This window comes from Pavona decussata, unplaced genomic scaffold, assembly GCF_977016875.1.
Source record: "Pavona decussata unplaced genomic scaffold, jaPavDecu1.1 SCAFFOLD_381, whole genome shotgun sequence".
NCBI lineage: Eukaryota > Metazoa > Cnidaria > Anthozoa > Scleractinia > Agariciidae > Pavona > Pavona decussata.
Genome location: NW_028145755.1, coordinates 2,690,001 through 2,714,577, shown reverse-complemented (window position 1 = coordinate 2,714,577; position 24,577 = coordinate 2,690,001). Strand labels below are relative to the sequence as shown.

General features: G+C 37.5%; 2 protein-coding genes and 1 long non-coding RNA gene across 5 annotated transcripts in view; 1 reads left to right on the top strand and 2 right to left on the bottom strand.

Moving 5' to 3' along the window:
- LOC146452124 (sodium/potassium-transporting ATPase subunit alpha-3-like) overlaps positions 1-4,024 on the top strand; it is a 29,488-nt gene extending 25,464 nt beyond the window's left edge. The window contains exons 18-25 of the mRNA XM_085098413.1: positions 125-279; positions 677-771; positions 1,017-1,056; positions 1,451-1,585; positions 2,251-2,381; positions 2,490-2,591; positions 2,995-3,086; positions 3,497-4,024. Of these exons, the coding sequence (XP_084954539.1) occupies positions 125-279; positions 677-771; positions 1,017-1,056; positions 1,451-1,585; positions 2,251-2,381; positions 2,490-2,591; positions 2,995-3,086; positions 3,497-3,525 (779 nt within the window). The 3' untranslated portion in view covers positions 3,526-4,024. The remainder of the gene's footprint in view (positions 1-124; positions 280-676; positions 772-1,016; positions 1,057-1,450; positions 1,586-2,250; positions 2,382-2,489; positions 2,592-2,994; positions 3,087-3,496) is intronic.
- On the bottom strand, positions 3,920-5,136 carry LOC146452123 (uncharacterized). The gene is made up of 2 exons (XR_014859869.1): positions 4,347-5,136; positions 3,920-4,024 (listed from the first exon to the last, which is right to left on the bottom strand). It is a non-coding gene; the product is annotated as an uncharacterized LOC146452123 (long non-coding RNA).
- A 171-nt stretch (positions 5,137-5,307) lies between these two features.
- The window catches only part of LOC146452122 (sodium/potassium-transporting ATPase subunit alpha-3-like), a 36,172-nt gene continuing 16,902 nt past the window's right edge, over positions 5,308-24,577 (bottom strand). For all 3 annotated transcript variants that reach the window (XM_085098502.1, XM_085098503.1, XM_085098504.1), the window contains 14 exons: positions 21,471-21,565; positions 20,532-20,922; positions 19,808-19,994; positions 17,789-17,892; positions 16,988-17,165; positions 16,815-16,916; positions 13,846-14,000; positions 13,336-13,430; positions 12,625-12,664; positions 10,099-10,233; positions 9,129-9,259; positions 7,847-7,948; positions 7,437-7,528; positions 5,308-6,856 (listed from right to left, as the gene is read on the bottom strand). In XM_085098502.1, the coding sequence (XP_084954628.1) occupies positions 6,828-6,856; positions 7,437-7,528; positions 7,847-7,948; positions 9,129-9,259; positions 10,099-10,233; positions 12,625-12,664; positions 13,336-13,430; positions 13,846-14,000; positions 16,815-16,916; positions 16,988-17,165; positions 17,789-17,892; positions 19,808-19,994; positions 20,532-20,922; positions 21,471-21,565 (1,836 nt within the window). In that variant the 3' untranslated portion in view covers positions 5,308-6,827. The remainder of the gene's footprint in view (positions 6,857-7,436; positions 7,529-7,846; positions 7,949-9,128; positions 9,260-10,098; positions 10,234-12,624; positions 12,665-13,335; positions 13,431-13,845; positions 14,001-16,814; positions 16,917-16,987; positions 17,166-17,788; positions 17,893-19,807; positions 19,995-20,531; positions 20,923-21,470; positions 21,566-24,577) is intronic.

The following is a 24,577-nucleotide window of genomic DNA, read 5'->3' as shown; positions in this document are numbered from 1 at the left end:
TTGTTGTAAGCAGTGCATGGTCTCACAATGTTCTTTTTATTTTACATTTGAATCAAGATTCATTTCTAGGGCATTATGAATGACTTTAGAATACAGACATCTGATAATACTGTTTTGTTCCCAGGTCGCTTGATTTTTGATAACTTGAAGAAGTCCATTGCATACACACTGACCAGTAACATTCCTGAGATCACGCCATTCTTGATGTTCATCATTGTCGGCATTCCTCAGCCATTGGGTGTGGTCACCATTCTTTGTATTGACTTGGGAACTGATATGGTGGGTATTAAATGAATAGAAAATATTCTATAATCTGAGAGCATAAAATTTCCCTTTACTTTATTAGGAGAATGTTATTCCAGAATGAAATTGAGGAATAAGAAAGTTTAAAGGAAGTCTCCTCTGAAGAAGAAAACACGGTTAATAGGCCATTTTCATGACGGTGTCATTTTACTACAACTACCAGAATTCATTTCGTTTTCCTTTTCAGATGCAAATTTTGTAATCCCAGTGGACAGCAAAGAACAATAGCTCTAATTAGCATGAGAAAACAAAAACCAGAAGGATTCTGGTAGTTGAAGTAAAATGACGCCATAGTGAAAATGTCCCATTGTTTACACCAATGTGTTCTCCTGTATTTTTAATCGTCTTCTTGTTTTTTACCTTGTTTTACAAGGTTCCTGCCATTTCTTTGGCTTATGAAAAAGCAGAAAGTGATATTATGAAGAGGAGGCCTCGTGACCCATTACATGATAAACTGGTCAATGAAAGGTGAGTGTCCCCAATAACTGCAGATGGCACTAGAATCATTTGAAATTTTTTTTACTTACTTTACTTGAATATGATTATAGCAAACATATAATTATTTGATCTGTGGCCGTGGGTGAAAGATTAAATAGAAGAAAGCTCCTTGGAACAACTTTCTTTTATTTAATTTACTTTTACTTGGCTGGAATCCCATTCCCTTACGTATCACCACTGTCCAACACTGTTTGTTTGTTTGTTTTCTTTGCCAGATTGATTGCCATGGCTTATGGGCAGATCGGTTTTATACAGGTAAGAAACATCTTTTAATACCTGCCTTTCCATAACAGAGCTTAAAGTGGTAAAATTTTCTCTCATCCACATTCTCAAAAGCTGTATTATAAACCATCTGTTACAGCATAACAAAACATGTATACCTGATCACTTCAGGGCTGGGGACTAGCTAGGCCCCACCAGGATTTTCCCTCGTGATTATGAGTAGGAATCTCGGCTGCTTTGACAGAAAAAAAATCAAGTATTGATACCGCTTAAGAAAAAGAATCTGCCTGTACTTTTTACAGTTCCTCAGCTACTTTAAAAGGTAGTGACATTGCAGAGTCACTTCAGTAGCTTTCAGTGGATCTCCTGTTTGTTTGTTTGTTTGTTTGTTTGTTTGTTTATTCATTATTTATTTATTTATCACCAGGCTTTAGGAGGCTTCTTCACTTACTTTGTAATCATGACAGAGAATGGATTCTTTCCTGCTCGTCTGATTGGCATCAGGTCGGAGTGGGAAGACAAGGGCAACAACAGTGTCATGGACAGCTATGGCCAAGAGTGGGTCAGTGATTTGTTACATTCCTTAATACATTCCACAGGCATACTTAGCACGTCAGGTCGGTGTTTATTAGCCATTATTAAAAACTGACTCATTAGATAACACAGTTCCAGAGATTTGATTGGTTTAGCGGCCATGGTATACAAGCCATTACACCGTTTCCCATAAATAATAAGGGTAAGAGTGCGCATCAGAGAGAAAAGAATGTATCCTTGAATTAGCAGGATTTAGGGATTTTTCGTGGTTGTTTTTTAGGAAGACAGACTCTCGTATATTTCGATTCAAGTTGATACATGTAGATGGCCAATCGGGGCTGCGCGCCTCATTGGCTCTCTGTCATCTATCAGTGCTTAGAACAACGATCTATAAGCGCTATATGAATATTATATAATTATTATATTATCCTCTTGTATCCAACGTGCGGTCGTGGAATAATTGTTAATTAGATAGAGACACGTTCAGGGGAATTAAATTTGCGTATTGGGGGCAACCAGTTTAGTTCAGGAGCATCTAAGAGTTGAGAAGCAAGTTGAAAGCAAAGTATAGGTGTTCGCGTGAAAAGTACCCTGTGTCGGACTTTGCGTTCGAGTTTTGCTGGACACTGGCGTACAACATCATCAGTTACTTGGTTGGAAGATTAATTATTGGAGGTGGTGTTGTTTTTGCAGACTTATAGTCAGCGTAAAGTACTGGAGTACACCTGTCACACTGCGTTCTTTGTCAGCATTGTTGTGGTACAGTGGGCTGATTTGATCATCTGTAAGACGCGCAAAAATTCGATATTGCAACAGAAAATGACGTAAGTACTGTACTACTGTATTTTAGAACCACACTGAGCAGTTGAGAAAAGTCGTTTAGTTATCTCTCGCTGAGATGCTTTTGGTGCGTTACTTTTTTTCTCTCTCAGAAACAAAGCTCTGAACTTTGGATTGGTGTTTGAGACCCTCCTTGCTGTTTTGCTGTGTTACACACCCGGTCTGTCCACTGGTCTGCGCATGTACCCCTTGGTGTAAGTTCTTACCAGTCTTCTTTCTGTTCTTTTACTTTAATGTTATAAGCGACACTGTGCTTCAGGCACTCCATCTTGCAGTTCTACGAGAAGAATTACTTGCATCTGTGCAAGAGGCTGTGTGACCGCGTCAAAAAGCTAGCATTTACACTTCAGGTGTTTGCCAATTGTGAAGATCGAATGACTGTCCCCCAGTTGATCCATAAACTAAACTTCACCTCTCACGCGGTTGTTATGTGGGCGTCGTCACCACAGCACGGGAGATTACTTCATCAGTGGATTGTTTAGGTGACAATCTAACATTGATTTGTCCCTACCTGAAGTTGGAACGAAAATGTGAATTTAGGCTCCAAACTCTAGATTTATGTTGTTAAAAAGAGCCATATCATCTTTTCTTTTGCAGAGCTGCATGGTGGTTCCCGGCTGTTCCATTCAGCTTACTCATCTTTGTTTATGATGAGTGTCGTAGATACATCATTCGAAGGCATCCTGGTTGTAAGTTTTATCATTTGTGATTGTGGTTTTTGTTGTTGCATATAACTTCCTAGTCAGTATCAAAACAGGTTTTCCTGGGTCTCCTGTGATTGGTAACTATCCCACGATTAACGGTGGTCATGTGTGATGCAAAAACGAGTCTGAAATAAGTCTTAGAAAACTGTCGGGTTTGTTTTGTCGACTATGAGCAGGCATCTTCCCGCTTTCGGATTGGTAGTCGATTGAGAAAACACGCAAGCCTGCGACCAAGCCAGCACGTTGAGTTTTCTTTCTTTCTCGACCAAATGGGGCATTCCTTCAGTGTGGATGGGTTTATTTAAGTCCCGCTTTTTAGCGCTTAAAAGTCAGGTTCTTTATCGCGTTTGGTGGGGCAGTTACCAAGTTTTTTTTTCTTTTTTTTCGTCCCGCAGGTTGGTTAGAACAAGAAACCTACTATTGAAGTTGTGTGAGATATCATACGTCAGTGTCAAGCAGCGTTGATCACGGATTGAACAGAGTTGATTGATTATTCACCATTGCGTGCCTCGGTGATCAGTGTATTGTTATCAAAGGCGTTATGGCAGTTTATTCATTCACCAAGAAATTTTCAACAAATCGTCTTTCATTCTTACGTCCGATATATTAAAGTGCAACTAACTCCACTTTTTTTTTTTTTTTTTTCGCTGAATGAACCAATTGTCCTGATTACTTGTGTAAAAAATTGTTCGTAGCATTTTCTTTGAACATTTATGGCCCAGGAAAGTTTCTAGTTTTTGCAGGTCTCTGTTTCACCGCCGCGCAAGAAGGAAAATGGGTCTTAGTTTTACTGTGACGTCATCGAAGGACCATAGATCTTTGTTAAGGTCGGCTGTATCACAACGAAAGGCAACACGCTTTAGGCATAACATACAATTTCTGCCAATGATCAACAATTTGTCCTTGTTTCAACAACTTCGTATCTATTAAGGGCGATTTAGACGGTACGATTTTGCCTACGATTTGTCGCATGCGACACGCATACGCCATGCCTACAACACGAATCGCGTCGTGTAAATCAACCTACAACATCCTTACGACAGACGCACACAACACGAAAAATGTCGTAGGATTTTAAAACATGTTTTAAAATCCTACGACAATCGTAGGTAAAGGCAATGTTGAGTGGCGAGAGTTGTGTACGATTTTTACATGACGCAAGCAGCGCGCGCTCTAGAAATCGCATGCGACAAATCGTAGGCAAAATCGTACCGTCTAAATTGCCCTTTATGAGTCTTTGATGACATCACAGTAAACTTGGACCCATTCTCCTTCTTGCGCGGCGGTGAACCAAAGAACCGTGAAAAAATTTGAACTTTCATAGCCATAAAAATTTGTAGAAAAATACTGCGAACAAATTTTTTCGCACAAGTAATCAAAACAATTAGAGGTTTTAAAAGCTAAAGAAAAAAATGTAGTTCGTAGCACGCTCGAATTTGAATATTTGTTTCTTGAAACGTGGTAATTTCTACCGATTTCCCTTTCGTACATTTTATTCACAGTTATCGCATGAAGGCTTATAATAAAACAATGGCATTTTTTATTTTCTTGTTATCGTAAGTACCTGGAAAGTGGGGCTGAAAAGAAACAATGGTTGGTAGGAGTTTGGGGAGAGAATAAACGGAAAATGAGCGATTATTCCTTTTTTACGTAAGAAATTCCGTGCATTTGTCATTCAGTTCTAATTCTCGCTTGAGGAAAGTCGAGCAGCGTTGTAGATGAAAAGCGCCATCTCTGTCGCTTGTTGTGGGTATTGCTCTACCCACTGTGTTGTCAGACATGTAAGACTGAGCGAGTGTCCGTGATAAACAGGTCCGCAGCGCGTGCACAGCACTACCCACATGTACTCACGTGCAGTTCTGACCTGAGTACACAATTCAACGGTTGTCTCACAGTAAGGAAATTTTTTATCAAATGCGGCTCGTGACCAGTTTTCTCAAGTGGTAGCCTTGGGCGGTAACGAGTCCCAGTTTCCTCACCGGCTCTTCCTCCCTGCTTGCATGTACTCAAGAGGACTGGAACTGAATCTTGCACAAGTCAAGTTCAATGACAATTCATGAATTTTTTCTTTTTTTGGGGGGGGGGGAGGGGGGGGTGGTGGTGGGAAGGGGGGAAATGAGCTCTCCTTTTGAGCGCCGTTTGACCAGGGATCATTATATTAAATGAAAATTTCTCATTTCGGATACTAAAGAAACGCAGAAACTAATCCGAATTGTGAAAGTGCCTTTACTGATAAAACAGCAAGTTACAGCTCATGGTAAAGAATTATTATTCATCTTGCAAGAGCTTCAGCTATCCAGTTCAACTAACTGAAATTTGTTTACTAGTATAACCATTAACTATTCAAGTTTAACTGAAAGTACATATAACCCAAGGCATGCGCAAACGCTATGATCCGGACGAGAAAAGCGTAAAGGTTACCCAACTTCCTACTGTTTCCTTATCTAGAGACTACTCGCAAATTAATAACGTAGCCCAAAGTATGATCTAACAATAAGTACAATCAAAGTGACGTTTAAATAACAGTTTGCTAAAAAGCGTCTAAGAAGCCCACATTGAACCCTCACTTCAAGATAAAACCAATCTGAATCCACGTTGACTAGTTTGCTTATCTTAGATGCATGACAGACAATAATTTAAGATTATTCCGGGATAATAACCATTACATCCAATGATTTATTATCTACCTGCTAAGCAGGTAGATAAAGGAAGGCATATGTGACATTTTAATACCAGATACTAGCCACTAAATGGTTTATGTTGAGGAGGCCTGAAAAGACTTCATTCATCTCGACCTTACCCTTTCGTTAGTATTCCTCTGACAGCATTAGTACAAACTGTTATCATAGCATGATTTAAGGAATCCGATTCTCAAGCCCATCTTCTTCCTAGATGATAGATAAACCCAGAAAAAGTGCTTGTCTGCTCCAAATTGAAATCCGTAAGGGAATTTAAAAAAAAACTCACACCAAGGGTACCTACAAACTTAATTGGTTAACACATGACAACTATAACTATCAACTAACAATGCCTGATGCATGTGCTATAAGTACTCTTTAAAAAAGGTAACTACATGAACTGGAGGCTCTTGATATATTAATATTCAGCTTGACATGAGGTTTAGAGGACTAAATGAAAGGAAACTTAATGAACATATTTATTCATATCTGTTGTTGTGTCCTTTAGACCTCGTATTCAAGCTGAATTTTAATATTTTGAAAGTAGCCTACTAAAAAATTGTCATGGTAGAAATTATCAAGTGAATCGTGATTTCCCTCTTTAACTCTGCCTTACAAGTGGCAAGCATTTTCATTGTTTCCAATATATATTAAGCAGTAATATTCACACTAAAGTGACAAAATCACTGCATAGGAAATAAAATATTGAGGAGAAGAATTACTTCCCCTTTTCATTCAAAGATGTTTCTGTATTCAACGCCTACAAATTTGTTGAGAGTTTCATGCTAAATACATCAACAGCCTTGTAAACCTAATTTTATTTTAAAATATGCTACAGTGCCTTGAATCAGCAAACTACCCAGTTGAAAGGTAAACAACTCAGTTTGACTCCAGCTGGAAAGAAATCTTGGCAACAAGCTTATTTCTTGTCAAACTGAGGGTTACAATGGATTGTCAGCTTAAATTATTGACTATCATAAAAAAGAAATCTAATATATAATTATCAGCAGTGATATAAATGACAACACAGACTTGATGGCCACAGCCTCTAATAGTAAGTCTCCTGATCCAACCAGCCTGAAAAAGACAACAGTTAACAGTAATTAGCAGCAGCTTTCAAAAACAAATGGCAAACAACAAGGAAAAAAAGCTTCCATTCTGTACAGCCAATGATTGTTACAATTTCATTGACCACTTTGCCTAAAATTTTACCCAAGTGGAAAGAAATGTTTTGTTTTCAGCTACACTCTACCACGTGTGTACAATTTAAAATTGTTTTAAAACAAAGGCTACTTCTACCCCCACCAATGTGGCACTGCAGTTTCTTTAGAAACTAACCCCCATATCTAAAAATAATATACAACACAGACAGATAGATACAAATATGCATATAGATGCAGGATCTTATAATAAAGCCATTCTTAAAACAGTCTGTCTTATGTGTAGGAATGCACATAAACGCCTGTTGTGCTTAAATGCATAAAGGGAAGTTCCACAGAATGATAGTAAACTAGGCAGACAGTATTCACAGTCCCTTACTATAGAATCGAAAGTTTCATTACATATCAGTGATAAAGTCTGTTATTGGTACAATGTTGAGCAGTTTAATGGCATCCTTATACATAACATAGTTTAAAGATTATTATGGGATACGTACATCCTGGATATCTGCGCAAAATGTAACGACGAATCTCATCATAGATCCAGATGATCAAACTAAATGGCATCGCTGGGAACCACCACTGCCAACTGAAAGCAAAAACATGAATACATCAAAATACAGTACAGCTGTAAAAAAAAAACAACTGACCAAGGCATGTCACATGCTGAAACATTGAAGACAATGTACTTTCCTCTAATTACTGTTAATTACGTAGCCTGCGTTGCAGCCAGACTTGCCACTCAAGACCTATAGAGAACTCGGACTATATCAGGGATTGTTTAGACTGTCTGCGACGCAGGCTATTAATTATGCTGAACAAGCTGATTCTTTCTATAAAATTTGATGTGCAATAAGGCACTACAGTAACTGTTATACTCTGGACAATTTGTTTAAGTTAAACTTACGCCAGTGGATACATGTTAAGTCCATTTGACATGCCTGGGGTGTAACTCAGTAAGGCTGCCAAGCATGTTTCAAATACCAGACCAAAGTTCAAGAACCAGTTACTGCAACAAAATGAAAAGGAACCAAGTATGAGAACAAGCCACAAGCAAAGAAGTAAAATGCATGCACCATACATTGCCTACAGCTGAAACTAGCAAATTAACATTGAGCACTCAGCACCAGAGATAATGAACATGGAAACACAATTTCTTATTCTGAGACAATTGAATCCCTTACGCAGTGAACTCATTACCACAATGTTGCAAGCTTCAACTTATTTACAATGCGACTATTGTTACCATGGCAACTTAAACAAAGTTGACCAATCACATCACAGGACAGTCTGGCTAAAGTCGATCTAATAAATCAGCGCTTTAACCAAAGCAAACAAAGATACAAAGTTTTCACAACGAGCTATATTAGAGGATTCTTTACCGAACATTTTTCTTTTCAGTTGTTTAGATTTGGCTCTTACATATTGTTAGTAATCCCCTTTTGTTGTAAACCATTGAAAGAGTGCATAATAATAAAAACCTTGTAAAACCTTGCTTAGGGAATCACGTAAAGAAGAGTAGAAGGTAATAGTAAAGAAATCAAAATTCAGTCGCTGATCTTGCAAACGGCGGTGCATAGGAATATCTCAATAAACTGACTGTTGACAAGCTTTGACAAATGATATTTCTAAATAATGCACAAAGGTTTAAGGAGAAAAATGTTTATCTTTGAGGTCTGATTTTCTGGGCTTAGTAGCTGACTTGCCCTATGCCCTGGTGAGGACCTGGCTTTGTCAATAACATTACAATCTTAAAACCTTATTGACATTTTGATACCCTGTTTGATATCCTGCAATCCCACACCTTAGTGAAACTTTGACAGCCCTCTTTGTGAAACTTTGTAATCTTTGCTTGTTTTGGTTGTAAGCACTGATTGGTTCGATCGACTTTAGCGGGAATTCGCTGTTCTTGTCCTGTGGGGTGATTGGTCATCTTTGTTTAAGTGACCCTGGCAACAGTAGTTACACTGTAACTGCGTGGCAGTCATTGTACATAACAAACTCCCACTTTTACTTTTCCTTTTAACTGAACCAAATTCTTACACATATACAATTTCAGACAAGTTTTGCAAAGAATCATCACGAGGCAACATTTACAAGCATCTGCCTGTATCTGCTTTTTCTGTTTCTTTCTTTTTTTTTAGGCTACTGTTACTTTTAAGGAAGAAACAAAATGGTTTAATACGTACGTCATTTTCTGTGTGAAGAGTGAATTGCGCCTTGTTTTACAGATAATAAGATCTGCCCACTGCACAATCACAATGCTTACAAAAAATGCAGTGTGGCAAGTGTACTCCAAGACTTTGCGCTGTCTGTGAGTCTGAAAGAAAAACGGTGACGTGAAGTACAGAACTACCAAAAAAAAGTTGATATAAAAAGTAGTTATAAGAAACTGAAAAAGTAACCGAAAACTGTATAGTGGTGCAACATCAAATTGTCAATTATTCACGGTTACAACCCTTGCATTCCATTCCCAATTCCTTAATCCTGTAATAGGCCTTATCATGGTTTTCGACGTCATTTTGACGAGTAGGCAAACACAGCTTGAAATAATAGTGTTTGTACGGAAATCCAATGTGAAATAATTTTCATAAAACATCACTTCTGAAAAATTCATGAATTGGAAACTTTAGGCATTAGGAAAAGGATTTTACAGAAAATAACTGAGGAATTTTGGCATTTCCATTGACTTGTCTGTATAGCAAACCAACTGTGACCTGCTACTAAAAAAAAGTTGTGGGAAAAAAATACAGGGAAATGTATGGAAAGTTCAAAACACGGCTGAACTCTTTCTGGCACAGCTGCATGCCTCTATTTTTTTTAGCAGTTCACAGCTGGTTCGCTATACAGACAAATCAATGGAAATGCCAAAATGCAACCAGATGCTTTCTAGGACAGCTACATTCCTCAGTCATTTTCTGTAAAATCCTTTTCCCAGTGCCAAAATACCAATGAATTTTTCCAAATTTTTCAGAAGCAATGTTTTGTGAAAATTATTTGACATTGGATTTCCAAGCAAACACTGTTATTTCAAGCCAAGCACCAAAATTACAAAATGTCATATAATCGAAATATTTGAATTCAAAAGGAAATTATAAATCATAATAAATCAAAGGTGTGAATCATTACACCCCAAAGTAAAATGCTTGCTGCTCTCACCCACTCCTGCCCATAGTAATCTTCTAAATCGTTGATAGTTTTATCATCCCATGGTTTTCTCAAACCAAACAGCATTCGTGGAATGAAGCCATTTTCTGCCATGATGACAAAATACGTAAAGAAACCTGCACAAGCCTGTAAAATGGAAAGCAAAGGGAAAAAATTCATTTTTTCCCCACACCCACTGCTCCATCTCTTTATCTTTATTTTTATTTAGTGACAAAATATTAAACTAAAAACAATACAACACCCCTTATCCAACAAAAAGTGAAATTAATTTCTCAACAAGTTTTAACAATCCTTGAATGCAACAAAAAGTGACAAAAACAAATTTAACCCCATTGATCACCCTGCCGGCCAAAACGGGCTGTGATTTTGCGCCGATCTCATTTGGTTCCGTTTGGTTCCTGCCTCCCCTAGAAGGGATGTTTTTGTCCCCTTTTGTTCTTCAGAAAGGACTGACCAACCAGAATCCACTTTCTGCCCACATATTTATAGGTCTTAGTGGGGCCTTGACAAAAGAGCTTTTTGTCTACGCAAAACTATCTCAGATTTTAGTTTTTGTTGTCTCATGGGCCAGATGCCTACATTTTTTAGTTGCCAATTTTTGCATTTTCCGAAGGAAACACATCTTTTCGAAACAGTAAATTGAAAGAAGAACTACTAAGGAATACTCAACAGTTTCAACAGTGGAAATCCAAGAAATAACGGCAAAGAAATTGTGCTTTGAGGGCAAATTGTAGTTTTATCCAGGCGACAAAGTACTTCTTGGAATTCAAAAATTACAGAGAGATTTAGGACTCAACGTTTCTGAGTCATCTTGACTCCATTATCAAGAGAAAATCAGTTTATGAATGCCGATATTTAAATTATAATAATAAGGCTATATAAGTAGGCTCTAGCCTATTTAAATATCCGTGTTCATAAACTGACTTTTTCTTGATAATGGAGTCAAGATGACTCCAAAACATAGAGCCCTAAATCTCTCTGAAATTTTTTCATGTCTTTGCTTCAGCAAATCCCTTGTGGGAATTCAACAGCCAAAAAATTACAGGTTTGATTGTGAATTTGTACTGAAATACTATTCTAATTGACCGATTCTTCATATTCTGAACAGTTTTTGTGAAAATTTTGAATCAAAGGCTCCTGTGAGCCAACTCGTGAATGCAGATGACACATAGTAATTGAAATTTAGACGGCTACGGAGACTTCCTTGAAATCTAAAAAGAAATTATATCTTTTATATCTATGTACTATGACAAGCTCTTGCTAAATAAGAATTATTTATCGACCGCGTCCTTTTGCTTTCCCATTAATTACCAGTTGTAAATTTCGAAAATGAAACATTTTTCCCTTTGAAACCTCTATGAAAGCTGACAAGATCTTAACGTGTTCATTTCACCAGAAATTTGCACAATTTTGTTTACGACGTCAATGATGCGTGACATGGCACGTTCCGCTTTCGCGTGAAAACTGACAAATCAAATTATTTTTTAATTAAATTATTTCTAAATTAAATTATTTTTAATTCTTAAAAGAAACCGCACTCTGTAGAAAAAAACGAAAAAAACCTATAACTTTGCTCAGATTCCACGAAAAATCTCCATTCTTACACTAAAATGATTGTCAAATTATTCTCTACAGAATGAATGAGAGAATTCTGACGCGTCGTGAAAAAAATTTTCACGTTTTTTTTTTTTTTTCACTAATTGAGTTTACGACCCCGGACTTTCTGAAAAACTGAAAAAACTTGTAACTTTGCTCAGATTGAACAAAAAATCTCCATTCTTGCACTAAATGATCGTCAAATTATTCTCTACATATTGAATAAGAATTTCCTGCTGGGCCGTGAACAACAAATGTTCGCGTGTTTTTTTCCACTAATTGAATTTAAAACTCATTCACTGCGCACGCCCGAAAGTTAACGACAAAACCGACCGACCGACCAAGTCAAAAGTCAGCTATCGCTATAACTCGTTCATTGCGCTACGCGCATTCACGAGTTAAAAAGGTGCTCCACACGGGTCAATAAATTCGCTGCGAAATGGACTTGTAGTTCCTTCAAATCGCTTGCATATCTCTCGTCTCACATTTAGAATAATACGCAATTCTTTCTTAAATAAAAAACATTTTTTTTCAAATAATTTTTCATCTAGGAAAGCTTTTTGTTTTTCTTTCTATTTTCATTGACAAAACGTGACAACTGCATAATCTTGCGTAACCAAACACATTCACTCGAGACAGATCAAATTTTGCGCATGTGATGTGAGGATCAGATTTTATCCAAATCTTGGAAGGTTTTTTTTTTGCAAAATTTTTATTGGCAACTAGTGTATTTTATCAAATAATTCGTAATTTTTATTATTTTAGACTAAAGGGTTGTTGTTTTTTTGCCCTGTAAGTTGTGTGTATTTTTAATGCACATGGGGATGGAAATAACCACTTTGCAAATTTGGCCGAAAGTTGGAAAACCTCTGGAAACGGCTGGTGATCAATGGGTTAAAATAATGCATAACTAGTCTTTACCTGAATCATACCAATCTGACCATAAGCCATGGCAATCAGTCTGTAAATTAATAAGACCACATGATGGATAATGATTATCAGCTACACTGAACTTTTCCAAACTTAAAGCATCAACAAATTCCCTGGATGATATTATACACGTTTAAATTTTCCTCAAAAATACAACAAGTCTGTTGTCAGAAGGAAGGCAGCATGGTGTTCTCATCACTCTTCAGCTGAGAAAATCCATGACAGATCATCATAAACAGACACCACAATCGTATCTCCAAATGGCTACCATTTTAACGTTCTCTTATTCTTATTCAAATTAGCCCTTCTTACCTAGTTCTTAAGCTCAAATATCAAAAGAATATTTTACCTTGAAGAAGGCAAGAAGGACTAATTTGAATCCAAATGAAAGCATATTAAATGGAAGCCATTTTGCAAAAAGGTTTATTGCTGCTGTCAAAACTTGATTCTCTTAAACTGCTGTTGCTAAAGCAGCTTCATACATACACTACTGCTATGCTGCTGTGATGCACTGTTGCTGTATGTACTGTTGTGAGAATCCTGTTCATTCTTGTTCATTCAATTTTCTCAGCTCACAAATCCATGACGGATCACCACAAACAGACATGATAAACTTATAGCATCATAAAACAATCCTGGTGTCTCTAAACAGAATGTACTGCTGCTCCTGTTACAATACATGTACTATGAGAACAGGCTCACCTTTCATTCACAAGCTTGTCATTTATAGGATCACGAGGTTGTCGCTTCATGATGTCTGACTCAGCTTTTTCATAAGCCAGTGAGATTGCAGGAACCTTGGGTTGTCAGAAAAAATGAATTTGATTCAGTATACATAGGACAAATAAATATCATGAGATTTCGTCAAATTCAAAATGGCTCTGAAAGTCACTGACAGTCCATAAGCTCAATGTTAAGCATTTCCAGATCAACATAGTACGAACTGCAACTTGACATAATTCGAAAGACAGCAGTTCTTGAGGCAGACAAAAATAATTAGTTGCTGTCTTGAGTTTTTTCATCAACCAATTATTTCTATCTTTCCTTTTGTCTCTTCTCTTCTTTTCTAAGGTATATAATGATGAAAATGTCTCATTTATAACAATGTAATTTTATCAAAACATTTCCTTTTGACTATTAGTTAAGAATGGAGTTAAATCTTGTCAAAAAGCAGCATAATTGATAAATTCAAGTTTTTTTTAAACTACATACCATGTCTGTGCCCAAGTCAATACAAAGAATGGTAACGGTTCCAAGAGGAAGAGGAATGTCCAAGATGATGAACATAAGGAATGGGCTGATCTCAGGAATGTTACTGGTCAGTGTGTATGCAATGGACTTCTTCAAGTTATCAAAGATCAAGCGACCTGAGGACAGAACACAATCCCAAATTCCACAAAATTAGTTCTGCTTAGGTTTCTGCGCCTTTCAATAACATATGGACTCTGAACTTCAACCACAACAAACGATTCGGTGTTTTACTGCTGTCAATTGTAATTACGTTAACAATGGGCTGACCGCAAAAAAAGTGAAACTGACATAGTGGCAGGAGTGAAATCTGCAAATCACAGCCCACAAACTTGACCTTTCGACCCTGTTAAGCCAAACATTTTTGTTGCTGCAGCAGCTGCAGTGATTGATGACAGTGAAAAGAAAAACATGACAGTTAGTTGAATCTTTAACTTCAGAGTCCACATGACAACAAACGATTCGGTGTTTTACTGCTGTCAATTGTAATTACGGCAACAATGGGCTGACCGCAAAAAAAGTGAAACTGACATAGTGGCAGAGGTGAAATCTGCAAATCACAGCTCACAAACTTGACCTTTCGACCCTGTTGAGCCAATCATTTTTGTTGCTGCAGCAGCTGCAGTGGTTGATGACAGTGAAAAGAAAAACATGACAGTTAGTTGAATCTTTAACTTCAGAGTCCACATGTTATTGATAGATGCAAGGGCCAGTTTGAAATTTTTTATACTCTTTTTAATTTTTAATACTGTGATCAGTTTTTTGACTTATTATCAAGGATTCATTTGTAATTTTTTTTAAGTATTATATAGCATTTGTAAATAATTGCGTAATATAGCCTTTGGCTGCGATGCAGTTTTCAATAAACTATCTATCATCTATCTATCTATCTATCTCATCACCTGCCAACTGACTAAGTGTAATGAGAAACAAGTCTTTGATTGCTTTATGTAATTTGAAGAGCATTACTGCTCTAACCAAGGAAGAGCTCTAGTAATCTGACTAAAGCCAGTGGTAGTCCCTGATATAAATGCCCCATGTGCTACATGGCATAAAGACGACTGAGTGAATGAATGAGCGTTCTTCTGAAAATATATCAAGACTGAATGTTCAGCCTGATCACAAGACTGTGCAACCATGGTTTAAATGAAGCTTTCCGCAGGAAAAGTAGAGAAACGCTGTTATTCAGTGCTTGCATAATGGAGTCCTAAAGTGTAACGTCACAAACATTTGAATTTTTGAAATTATGGGATTTTTTCATATGATTGGAAAGAGCATGATGAAAAATGCCTACTTGCCAAAAATCAGCATTTTATTGCGATTTGGGGTCGAGATATTAGCTCTGTCATGCCCCGATGACTCCATACAAATCCTTCTAATTTTGCCTCAGTTTCAATGTTTGGAACTGAGGCAAAATTAGAAGGATTTGTATGGAGTCATCAGGGCATAACAGAGCTAATATCTCGACCCCAAATCGCAATAAAATGCTGATTTTTGGCAAGTAGGCATTTTTCATCATGCTCTTTCCAATCATATGAAAAAATCCCATAATTTCAAAAATTCAAACGTTTGTGACGTTACACTTTAGGACTCTATAACAACTCAATTACTAAAGAATTAAGGAAAAATTCTCCTGCTGAGCCCCAGCACCAACCTTGTCTCAACCAGCAAAAATGTACATCCCAGCCCCATACATTTCTACCAACAAAATCTTTAATCACTTTGCAAGAAATCGTACACTATAAGCAAACACTGAAGGTACTTAAATTCATGACTTTGTTACTGCTTTTACTGGTCAACCAAACACCTGTAGCAACTCTTTTACATCATTGTGTTCATATTCCTTGTCTGTTGCCAGAAAATAGGTGACTTGGTGTTTTCACCAGTCTTCAGCCAAGAAAATGCATCAGATTATCATTGTAGACATGATAAAACAATATAACGGTAATATGCACTCAAGTACTTTAAGGCTTGGTTATTTGTCCTTCAAAGACCCCCAGAAAGATTTTCAGGAGCCTCTATTCTCTGTCGAGAAAAGGATTTACACTATAGAGGAAATTAATTCAATAAACTGCCTGACTTTCTCGACCAAACGGAAGTCTTCCTAAGTGTCACCTGACATTCCTTGGTTGATGACGTCACATAACTTGTTTTGGAAAATGGGGAACATTTATACTCCAAAATTTTGAAAACGTTTGCCATTAAAATGTTTAGTATAACTGTGCCAACCTAATTCCGCCTTTTAAGGTGGTACTCATTATTTATCTTTTAAGATATTTGGACATGTTATCATGTCACGTGACCCATTTTCCTTAATTGACCGTTACTCTTAAGATGTGGACATCATTAAAAGGCGGGATGATAAAGCCCTTAGAACGGCTCATCGAGTAAGCAACAAACAAGATTGATATAAAAATTTTAAAGACGTTCTCTGGTTAAAAGTTTAAAAACACTGAGCTTTCGATTGCCAGTCTGCAATCTTTAAAAAGTGAGATGTAAAAACGAAGGCATTACATCTCACTTTTTAAAGATTGCAGACTGGCAATCAAAAGCTCAGTGTTTTTAAACTTTTAACCAGAGAACGTCTTTAAAATTTTTATTATTATGCCTGGTTACTCATCGATTTTTAAAAGATTGATATAATTTAGCTTTTTGTTCCCCATTTTTGAGTAAAGATTTTAACCGTTATAAGTCGTTTTCAGGTCACGTGACAAGAATCTTATACAGCAAATTTTGGAAAATTAATAAGGACACCGATAATAAACTGTTTGTCAAGTTTCACAGAGATCAGACCAATACTTCCCCTCCAAATAAAAATGTGCGTAACAATTGGGCTGGTCAAGCCTTAATACACTTGAGCATGGAAACAATCAACACAAATGAGAAGCACTGATCACTGTAGCTATGCAAACCCTCAAATTCAATGTTCTTACCTTCCTCAACTCCAGTGACAATTGAGGCAAAATTGTCATCCAGTAGAATCATGTCTGCAGCCTGTTTGGACACATCAGAGCCAGCAATACCCATAGCAACGCCTGAAAAGTGTACCAAGTGAAATTAAAAGGATGAATCAGTTTGGGTCATAAATTGACTCAGTTTTACTCACCAATATCAGCTTTTTTCAAGGCCGGTGAATCATTGACACCATCTCCAGTTACAGCAACAATGGCACCCTGTCGCTGACAGCCCTCAACGATGATTAGTTTCTGCTGTGGAGAGGTTCTGGCAAAAACAATCTCTGTGTGGTATGTCAAAATCTCATCAATGTCTTCTTTCTTCATATCCTGTCAAACAAGAAAGTTCAAGTGTAACCTAGCAACCAAGGCTGGCTATACAGTGACTATCATACCCAAAACTTCTGTGTTTAACCCACCGGACCCCCCCCCCCCCAAAAAAAAACTCCCATCAAATAAAAAACCCCTCAAAATCTCTTTAGTTATAAACCCCTCCCCCACCACTCTTAATGTTGTTAAGGTTTGCTCTTTTAGTGTGGTATTTTAAGCTGATTCATTTTCAACCCAAACCAATTTTAAAAAGGGATCAATTTATTCCCAATAATGATTACCACCCACCCCCCTCCCTACACAAAAAGCCCATAAAAAGTGCTTTGCTTAAATGCCCAGGGCTTGTCTGTTATGTGCAAGCTGCTTTTTAATTACAGCTCTTTGTGTGGTGCCTTTTGTTCCATTGTTCAGGGTGGAGTTAATGTTAAAGCTTGCCCATGAATAAAAATGCTAGAGTGATCATTTAGCTTCTGACTAGGGAATAAACATTCTTCTGAAATCTACGCTTCTTTTTGTACATATACAGGTTGATGAACAGTAACTTTTTCAAGGACTGAAACCTCAGATTCCAACCTTTGCATAACTATTGTGATGCCCACTAAGAACTACATATACCCACTGACCTTCAACTCTGAACCATGTACAACGATGGCTTTAGCTTGTCTTGGGTCAACTTCTTCTTCAGGAATATTCAAACGGTTAGCAATATCCTCTTTTGTCTCAGTTCCTAAGACAACAAAGAATGTACACCATCAGTTGAAGTGTTTATGAACAAATGGTATGTGTGTAGGTTTAAAACCAGTCTGGCTTTCTTACAGTATGACACAAGATATTACTTTCCACTCATAAGCCAACATCACAATCACAAATGAAACTTGGTGTTTCACTTGAGACAAAAAGAGAGAGAGAAAAAGTTTCCAAGGAAAAGATGACCAGATGTACTAAAGGAAGGCCAAGGGACAGTTCAACTGTAGAGATTTGTGTAAGACCAATTACATCCTAATAACCATTTTAAGTGAATTCCCTTATTTATTACTCGTCAGGGTTCGCAAATACGCCAAATTTGGCGTATTTTACGCTAAAATTGTTCAGGTGACTCCACTGAGGTTACGGAGGGAATCATTTCGACTCCAGAAATTTTCAGTAGCAAACAAAGTTTCTCCTTACTTTTTTCACAACAAATACAATTTTCATTAATAATATTGCAAACATTGTTAACCTTAATTAAATTATCTAAATTAAAGAATTATACTGCACGACAAAACAGGAAGAGGGTAAATTATGATCAAAGTTTACTCGATGACCGCCATCATGGATTTAAGCTTTCCAGTTCAGCGGACTACCATCTACTTTGTGTATTCCTCATGATAGTGTAAACATGCCAGGACAATGTGCTGGAAAGTCTGAAAATGGTGTCCTTAACGACCGAAGGGCCACCAAAAAAAGTGCCAAAATGAAGACTTCACCAAGAATGGAAGAAAGAATTTCGTGGTTACACTATGATGAGGAAATGGAGAAAATGTTTTGCATTGTTTGCGAGAAAGCAAAGAGAAAAAATCCATTTGCAAGTGGTGGATGCATCAACTCACAAAACTGCTCACAAAACATGCCTGGACATCAGAAATGCTAGTTTTTGGCATTTGCACACGTTTTTGTTTGTTATATTATTGATTTAATATATACTGCATCAAGCCAGTAGACACTATTATAGTGTAATAGTGTGAGAAACTAGTTTAGGACACCTTTGTAATACTGACACCTCTCTAATACGGACAGTTCACTTGGTCCCGGAAAATGCCCATACATTCTTTGTAAAAATAACTTCTTTAATATGGACCCTCTATAATACGGACAACGGACACGAAAATTCATACAAACTTAACCTCTTTATTACGGACACTCCAGTGATGACAGTTCTTATTCAACACGATTTCCTGTTTGTCATTGTATATCAAAGTGTAATCAATTGTCTTATTGTTCATAGGATAACAGTATCATTTTTTTTCAATTAGCAAAAATTATATATCGACATGTCATTCCCATTTATCATCAAGATTTCTTATTCTTTGAAGACTTTCCAGTTGTTGCTTTCCTTTTTCTACCTCTTTTCTTCTCGACATTTCCACTTGAAAGACTATCTTTACGGACAGTTGGGTTTTCTGATCCAAGCATTTCTCGAAATGCTCAATGAGTTTGTGTGGTCCAGTGAAAATATATTCACATGGGATCTCCATGCCTAATCCTCCGCCCTGATTAACTGCCTTCCCACATACGTTAACAACACCAATGGTTCCTGGCTTTGCAAGAAAATATCTTATAAGTCCCAAACCCTCTTTCATATTGACCACCATCAAAGGCATGTGCCCCACGACTCTGCTATCCTTGACAACACTTAATACCATCAATGGACCTTTAAATTGATGTAATATTCATGACCTCTAAAAAATGGACACCTCTCTAATACAGACACTTTGCTTTGTCCATTCAGTGTCCGTATTAGTGAGGTTCGGCTGTAAAAATGTTTTTTTCGTTGTGATACTTGACTCCAAATATTCAAAAATGACTCCAAAATTTGTGAAGCAGAAGTCACACTGACTCCACTCATCAATAAAATTTGCAAACCCTGCTTGTGGTACATGTACCTTCTGAAATGATTCCAACTCCTTTTGCGATAGCCTTGGCTGTGATAGGGTGATCACCAGTAACCATGATAACTTTGATTCCTGCACTGCGGCATTTGCTAACAGCATCAGGTACAGCGGCACGAGGAGGATCAATCATGGACATCAGACCAACAAAGCACAAATTTTCAAGAGGGAAATTGGGAGGCTGCATACAAAAAAATAACTTGAGTTAGAGGATCTTTTTATCACATTAAATGGCCAAAATATTTTCAACATTTAATGCAAAACAACTTTTACAGTTACCAAAAACAAAATACCAATGACCTCACAAAAACTGATTTGAGTATGATTTGATGTTTTGCCTCTGGTATTGTGTTCAACTGTGTCAGCTGATTTTGTGGTTGTGTTTATTTATAATAATAATAATAAAAATAAACATCTCTAACTACCTAACGTATATAACTACTAATTATTGGTAGTTATAGATGTTAGGTAGTTAGAGAATAGATGTTTATATTATAAACGTCTATTTTTTCTCTATTTCATTAAGAAACACGGCAAATCTTGCAGATTAAGAATTTAGAGCCACTTCATATACAACTACAAAAAAACTCTCATTCTAGGATATCGCCAATTTGCCACCTTGCATTATCACTGACATTAAAGACATCAGGATTTGTGTTTTCTGTACACAAAACATAACTACAACCATGTAAAAGAAAAAATTAAAGGACAATTGTACCTCATCTGTACAAAACTCAAAACCTTCTGGGAACTGGTCCACTGGCAGGAAAAAGTGACAAAAACCAAGGACACGCTCTCCCATGCCCCCCAGCTCAAGGTAAGCTGTGTTAAAAGCTTCCTTCATCTTGTCATCGAGCTCAATTTCTTCACCATTCATCAACATTGTTGAGCATCGATCCAAAATTCTCTCAGGTGCACCCTTCATCACAAGCAGATAGCGTTTGTCATCTGGATCAGCAGTTGTGTGAATTGACACTTGGTACTTATTGGTGGAATTGAAAGGAATCTCAGCAACCTTTGGATTCTTTTCTCTCATTACTTTGACACTTCCCTCCGACAACTCAACATACTTCATCAATGCTGATTCTGAAGCATCACCAGAGCAGTCCCTATCCAACAATTCTGAATTAATACTTACATAAAGTCATCAATTCACTGTTTGTTTAGTTACAGAATACAATATTATTTAAAGGTGGATGAGTACTCGTGTTTAGCATTTGGAAAAATTTATAAAATTTTGTTGTTAAAGTCGTCTTCATCATTTACAAATCAGGTTGTTAATCTTCAAGTTACTGATGACCATTTTATCCCATTTTGGACAAAGAAATGAAAGCTGAGGATAGATTACAGGGAGCACAGAAGCTTGTACTTTGGTGTCATGGCATCACTATTGCTGTTGAATGAGCATGTTATGTTAATTTTCAGGTATGATAGCTAGCAGCTGACATGTGATTAGGCATTCAAAGTTCTCATTCTCATTTGTCTGTGGTAAAAAAACTATTACTGACAATTACTGCAAAATAACAAAGATTGAATGATGCAAAAATGAGAAACTCTTCCCCCCCCCCCCCCCCCCCATAATGTTTGTCAACAGCTGGGTAAATTCACCATCAATCATGATACAAAAGTCGTGCCATCATTTCAATCTGAATTGTACCTCTTAAGAATAGGGACATGGTCCTGGTCTGCCTTGAACACTGCTCTGTTACACAGTGCTGCAACACGAGCCAAAGCTTTCCATGTGTCAGATGTCTACAATAAACAATTTATCTATTAGTCAAGACAAAGCTCAAACAATTACAGACCTTTAAACTCATTGACAAGATGAGCTTGGGAGCTGGTGCCTTAAAGGTGGAGGGACCTATAGAGCCAAAGGGGAGCAATGCCTTGAAGGAAACAACGGGATCCAAGCGAGCACCAACCTCCCAGCAACATCACACTGAACACATTTAGTGGAATACTTACCACAACCCATACCTACCTATCCAGGGGTGGGAGGAGTGCGAGCAAAAACCAGCAGATATCACAGGCCATGAATAGCAATGATCCGCAAAGATCAGCAAAGCAAAGCAAAGCCAAGCTGAGATATGCAATCACATTCACATGTAAGCCCCTGGAGACCCAACAACCACCCCACACAAGCCTGCCTACCCGGGGCTCAACCACTGACCTGCTAGCATTGTCTTGTTAACCTTGCCTAAATTATAATTTGTGACCTTGCACAGAAAAACGTACTTTAACGCTTATCCGTTAAACGGGCAATGCCATTAAGTATCCGTTAGTCATCTGTTAAAGAACTGTATCAAAAACGTTAGTGGCCTTAGCGTACCCGTTAAACGTTCACATCAAACCGTTAGCACCGTTAGCATAACCGTTAAAGAGAATTTGGTAGCCGTTAGAGCGGCTTAGTAAGCCGTTAGGAAAATCCAGCATCCGTTTAACGGGTAAAGAAAAGTAGCCGTTGCAAAACTTTGCATCCGTTAGAACAGATGAAGCGCTCTCCATCCTTATAAAGTCTATCCGCTAAACAATGTCACAAAAACAGTTAATATGAATCTTTTTTTAATTCCCAAGTCCTCTTACTCTACAATAAGACATCGAGAAATAACACCAGAAACTATTGTGCGTTTTTTAATCAAGGAAATGCTGTTTTCGAAGTTTTGATTCGAAAGATTAAGAGTACAATCCAGCATAATTATGTGCAGCGTACTGGTAGCGATCGCGCGTGTTTCCATTCTTAGCTTCTTCCATTTTTTCGCTTCTTTCACTGTTTATTACTGGGTTTAGTGGACAGGTATTCCAGTCATCTGTCAGAGGAAGACACGGTTACAATTTGAAATGAAGAAAACGTGACATTGCCTTTTGATATTCGATGATCTCGATTATATTTATGCAAATGCATAACGCTACGCCCAAGATGTAAACAAAGTCTGCTCAAAGGCACGCGAACGGCCACGTTGAAGTTTCCCCGGTTCCTTGCCGAATTCTACCGTAAACGTTGTACGTTTTTAAATAAAGAAATGCTTTTTCCGAAGTTTTCATTCGAAAGATTCAATGAAGTATAATCTTGCGCAGCGTACTGCTTTCGCAGCAAAGATACAGTATTTCAGAAGCGATCGTGTTACATTCCGCGAAAAAAGCCTACACAAGCTAATTTTGAATTTGCATAAAGTTGTTTACTTTGACAGCTGACAGAAGCGCAACAACCGAGTATAAACGGACAATCGGTTTCTTCCTCGCTTTCAGAGTTTGAAATAGTTAATACTAGGTATTCGTAATGTGGTAATTGAAACCACAAGTTTTCTCTTGATAGCGCCTTGAATGACAGATACAATTTTTGGTTCAGAAACTGAAGCCGACTGAAGCATGCGAAGTGTCCTGGGATCCCAGACATTCTATGGATTGTGTGCGTGTATAAAACAAGGGGTGAAAAGAAATAATTTTTGTTTTCATCATTTTAGTATCTGGGTAACTTACCTTGGAAGTCAGATTCTTAGAACACTGAAAATATTTTTCTCTTCGAAAAATTCGAATTAATGAGTCGCGACTCAAGTTCATAAGCCAACTAAAACGAGTGACTCGATTATTTCTCGCTTGGGTTTGATCTGTTATTTGGTTAAAAAAAGCCTTTTTTCAGTCTGTCGTGAATTTGACGCTTGGTTTGTGGGCAGAGTTGGGTTTAGTTTCGTTTGAGTTGCTTCACTCGTTTCCTTCAATCGTTTCGTCTCAGGTTTTCGCTTCTAACTGTAAATCTTTATCGTATTGTTTTCGCCATCGGCTGCGCCTTTTTTGTCATAACTCCACCGTTAAACGCTTTCAGGTGGCCGTTAAGCAAACTGTCTAACGCCTTTGCAGCATCCGTTAGATATTTTGCTCAACCGTTTAACGGCTCAAGCTATCCGTTAGAACAGATTGCGCAACCGTTAGAACGCTTTTGCAATCCGTTAGGCATTGCATATTATCCGTTAGAACGTTAGAACAAAACGTTAGAATGTTTTGGAAGCCGTTGACCATCCGTTAGCTATCCGTCCGTTTTTACCCGTTTAACGGATAAGCGTTAAAGTACGTTTTCCTGTGCAAGGTCACATTTACTGACATATAGAAACTAAAAAGAAGGCTATCAAGATTCCAATAAAACGAGCCTAGCAAAACCTTGTTCACTTTGAAGCCCCCTTTTCATTAAAGTTATCAATTGACTGTCTTTGAACCACGTTAATAGTAACCCAAATGACACCCCAGAACATCAAGCTACAAACAGTACATTAGTTAAATGTTTCCCATGACAAAGAGGAAACACTAATCAAAAAATGGTGACTAAAAGTGTTCCAATGACGAGCAAAGTGTTTTGTTAAGTAGCTTCTTCTTTAAATAGTTCACTTCTTTCCAGGGTTGTATGAAGACTGGCTTGACTAATATATATATTATGTGATGTTTCACCAAGAAAAACAATTTATGAGAACATGGAATTGAGGGTATTGTTTTCAAATTTGAATCCAAGATGGCATTTATTACTAATGTCGTAGTAACGGAGTGTCGTAAAATGGCTGGCGCATTCATGATCTTGTTGGCATACAACTTTTTCATCGACCCTCCTCCTACCCATTCCTGGGCTTTATACTAAGGTAACAGGTGCGTTAGCGGTTTATTACCCTCACCTTCATAGGCAATATGTATTTAACAAAAGTTTATATTCTTATTTACATTGGATATTTGGAACTTAATAAAGCAGCTATGTGATAAATTTCACAAAGCCATTTTTCCTCC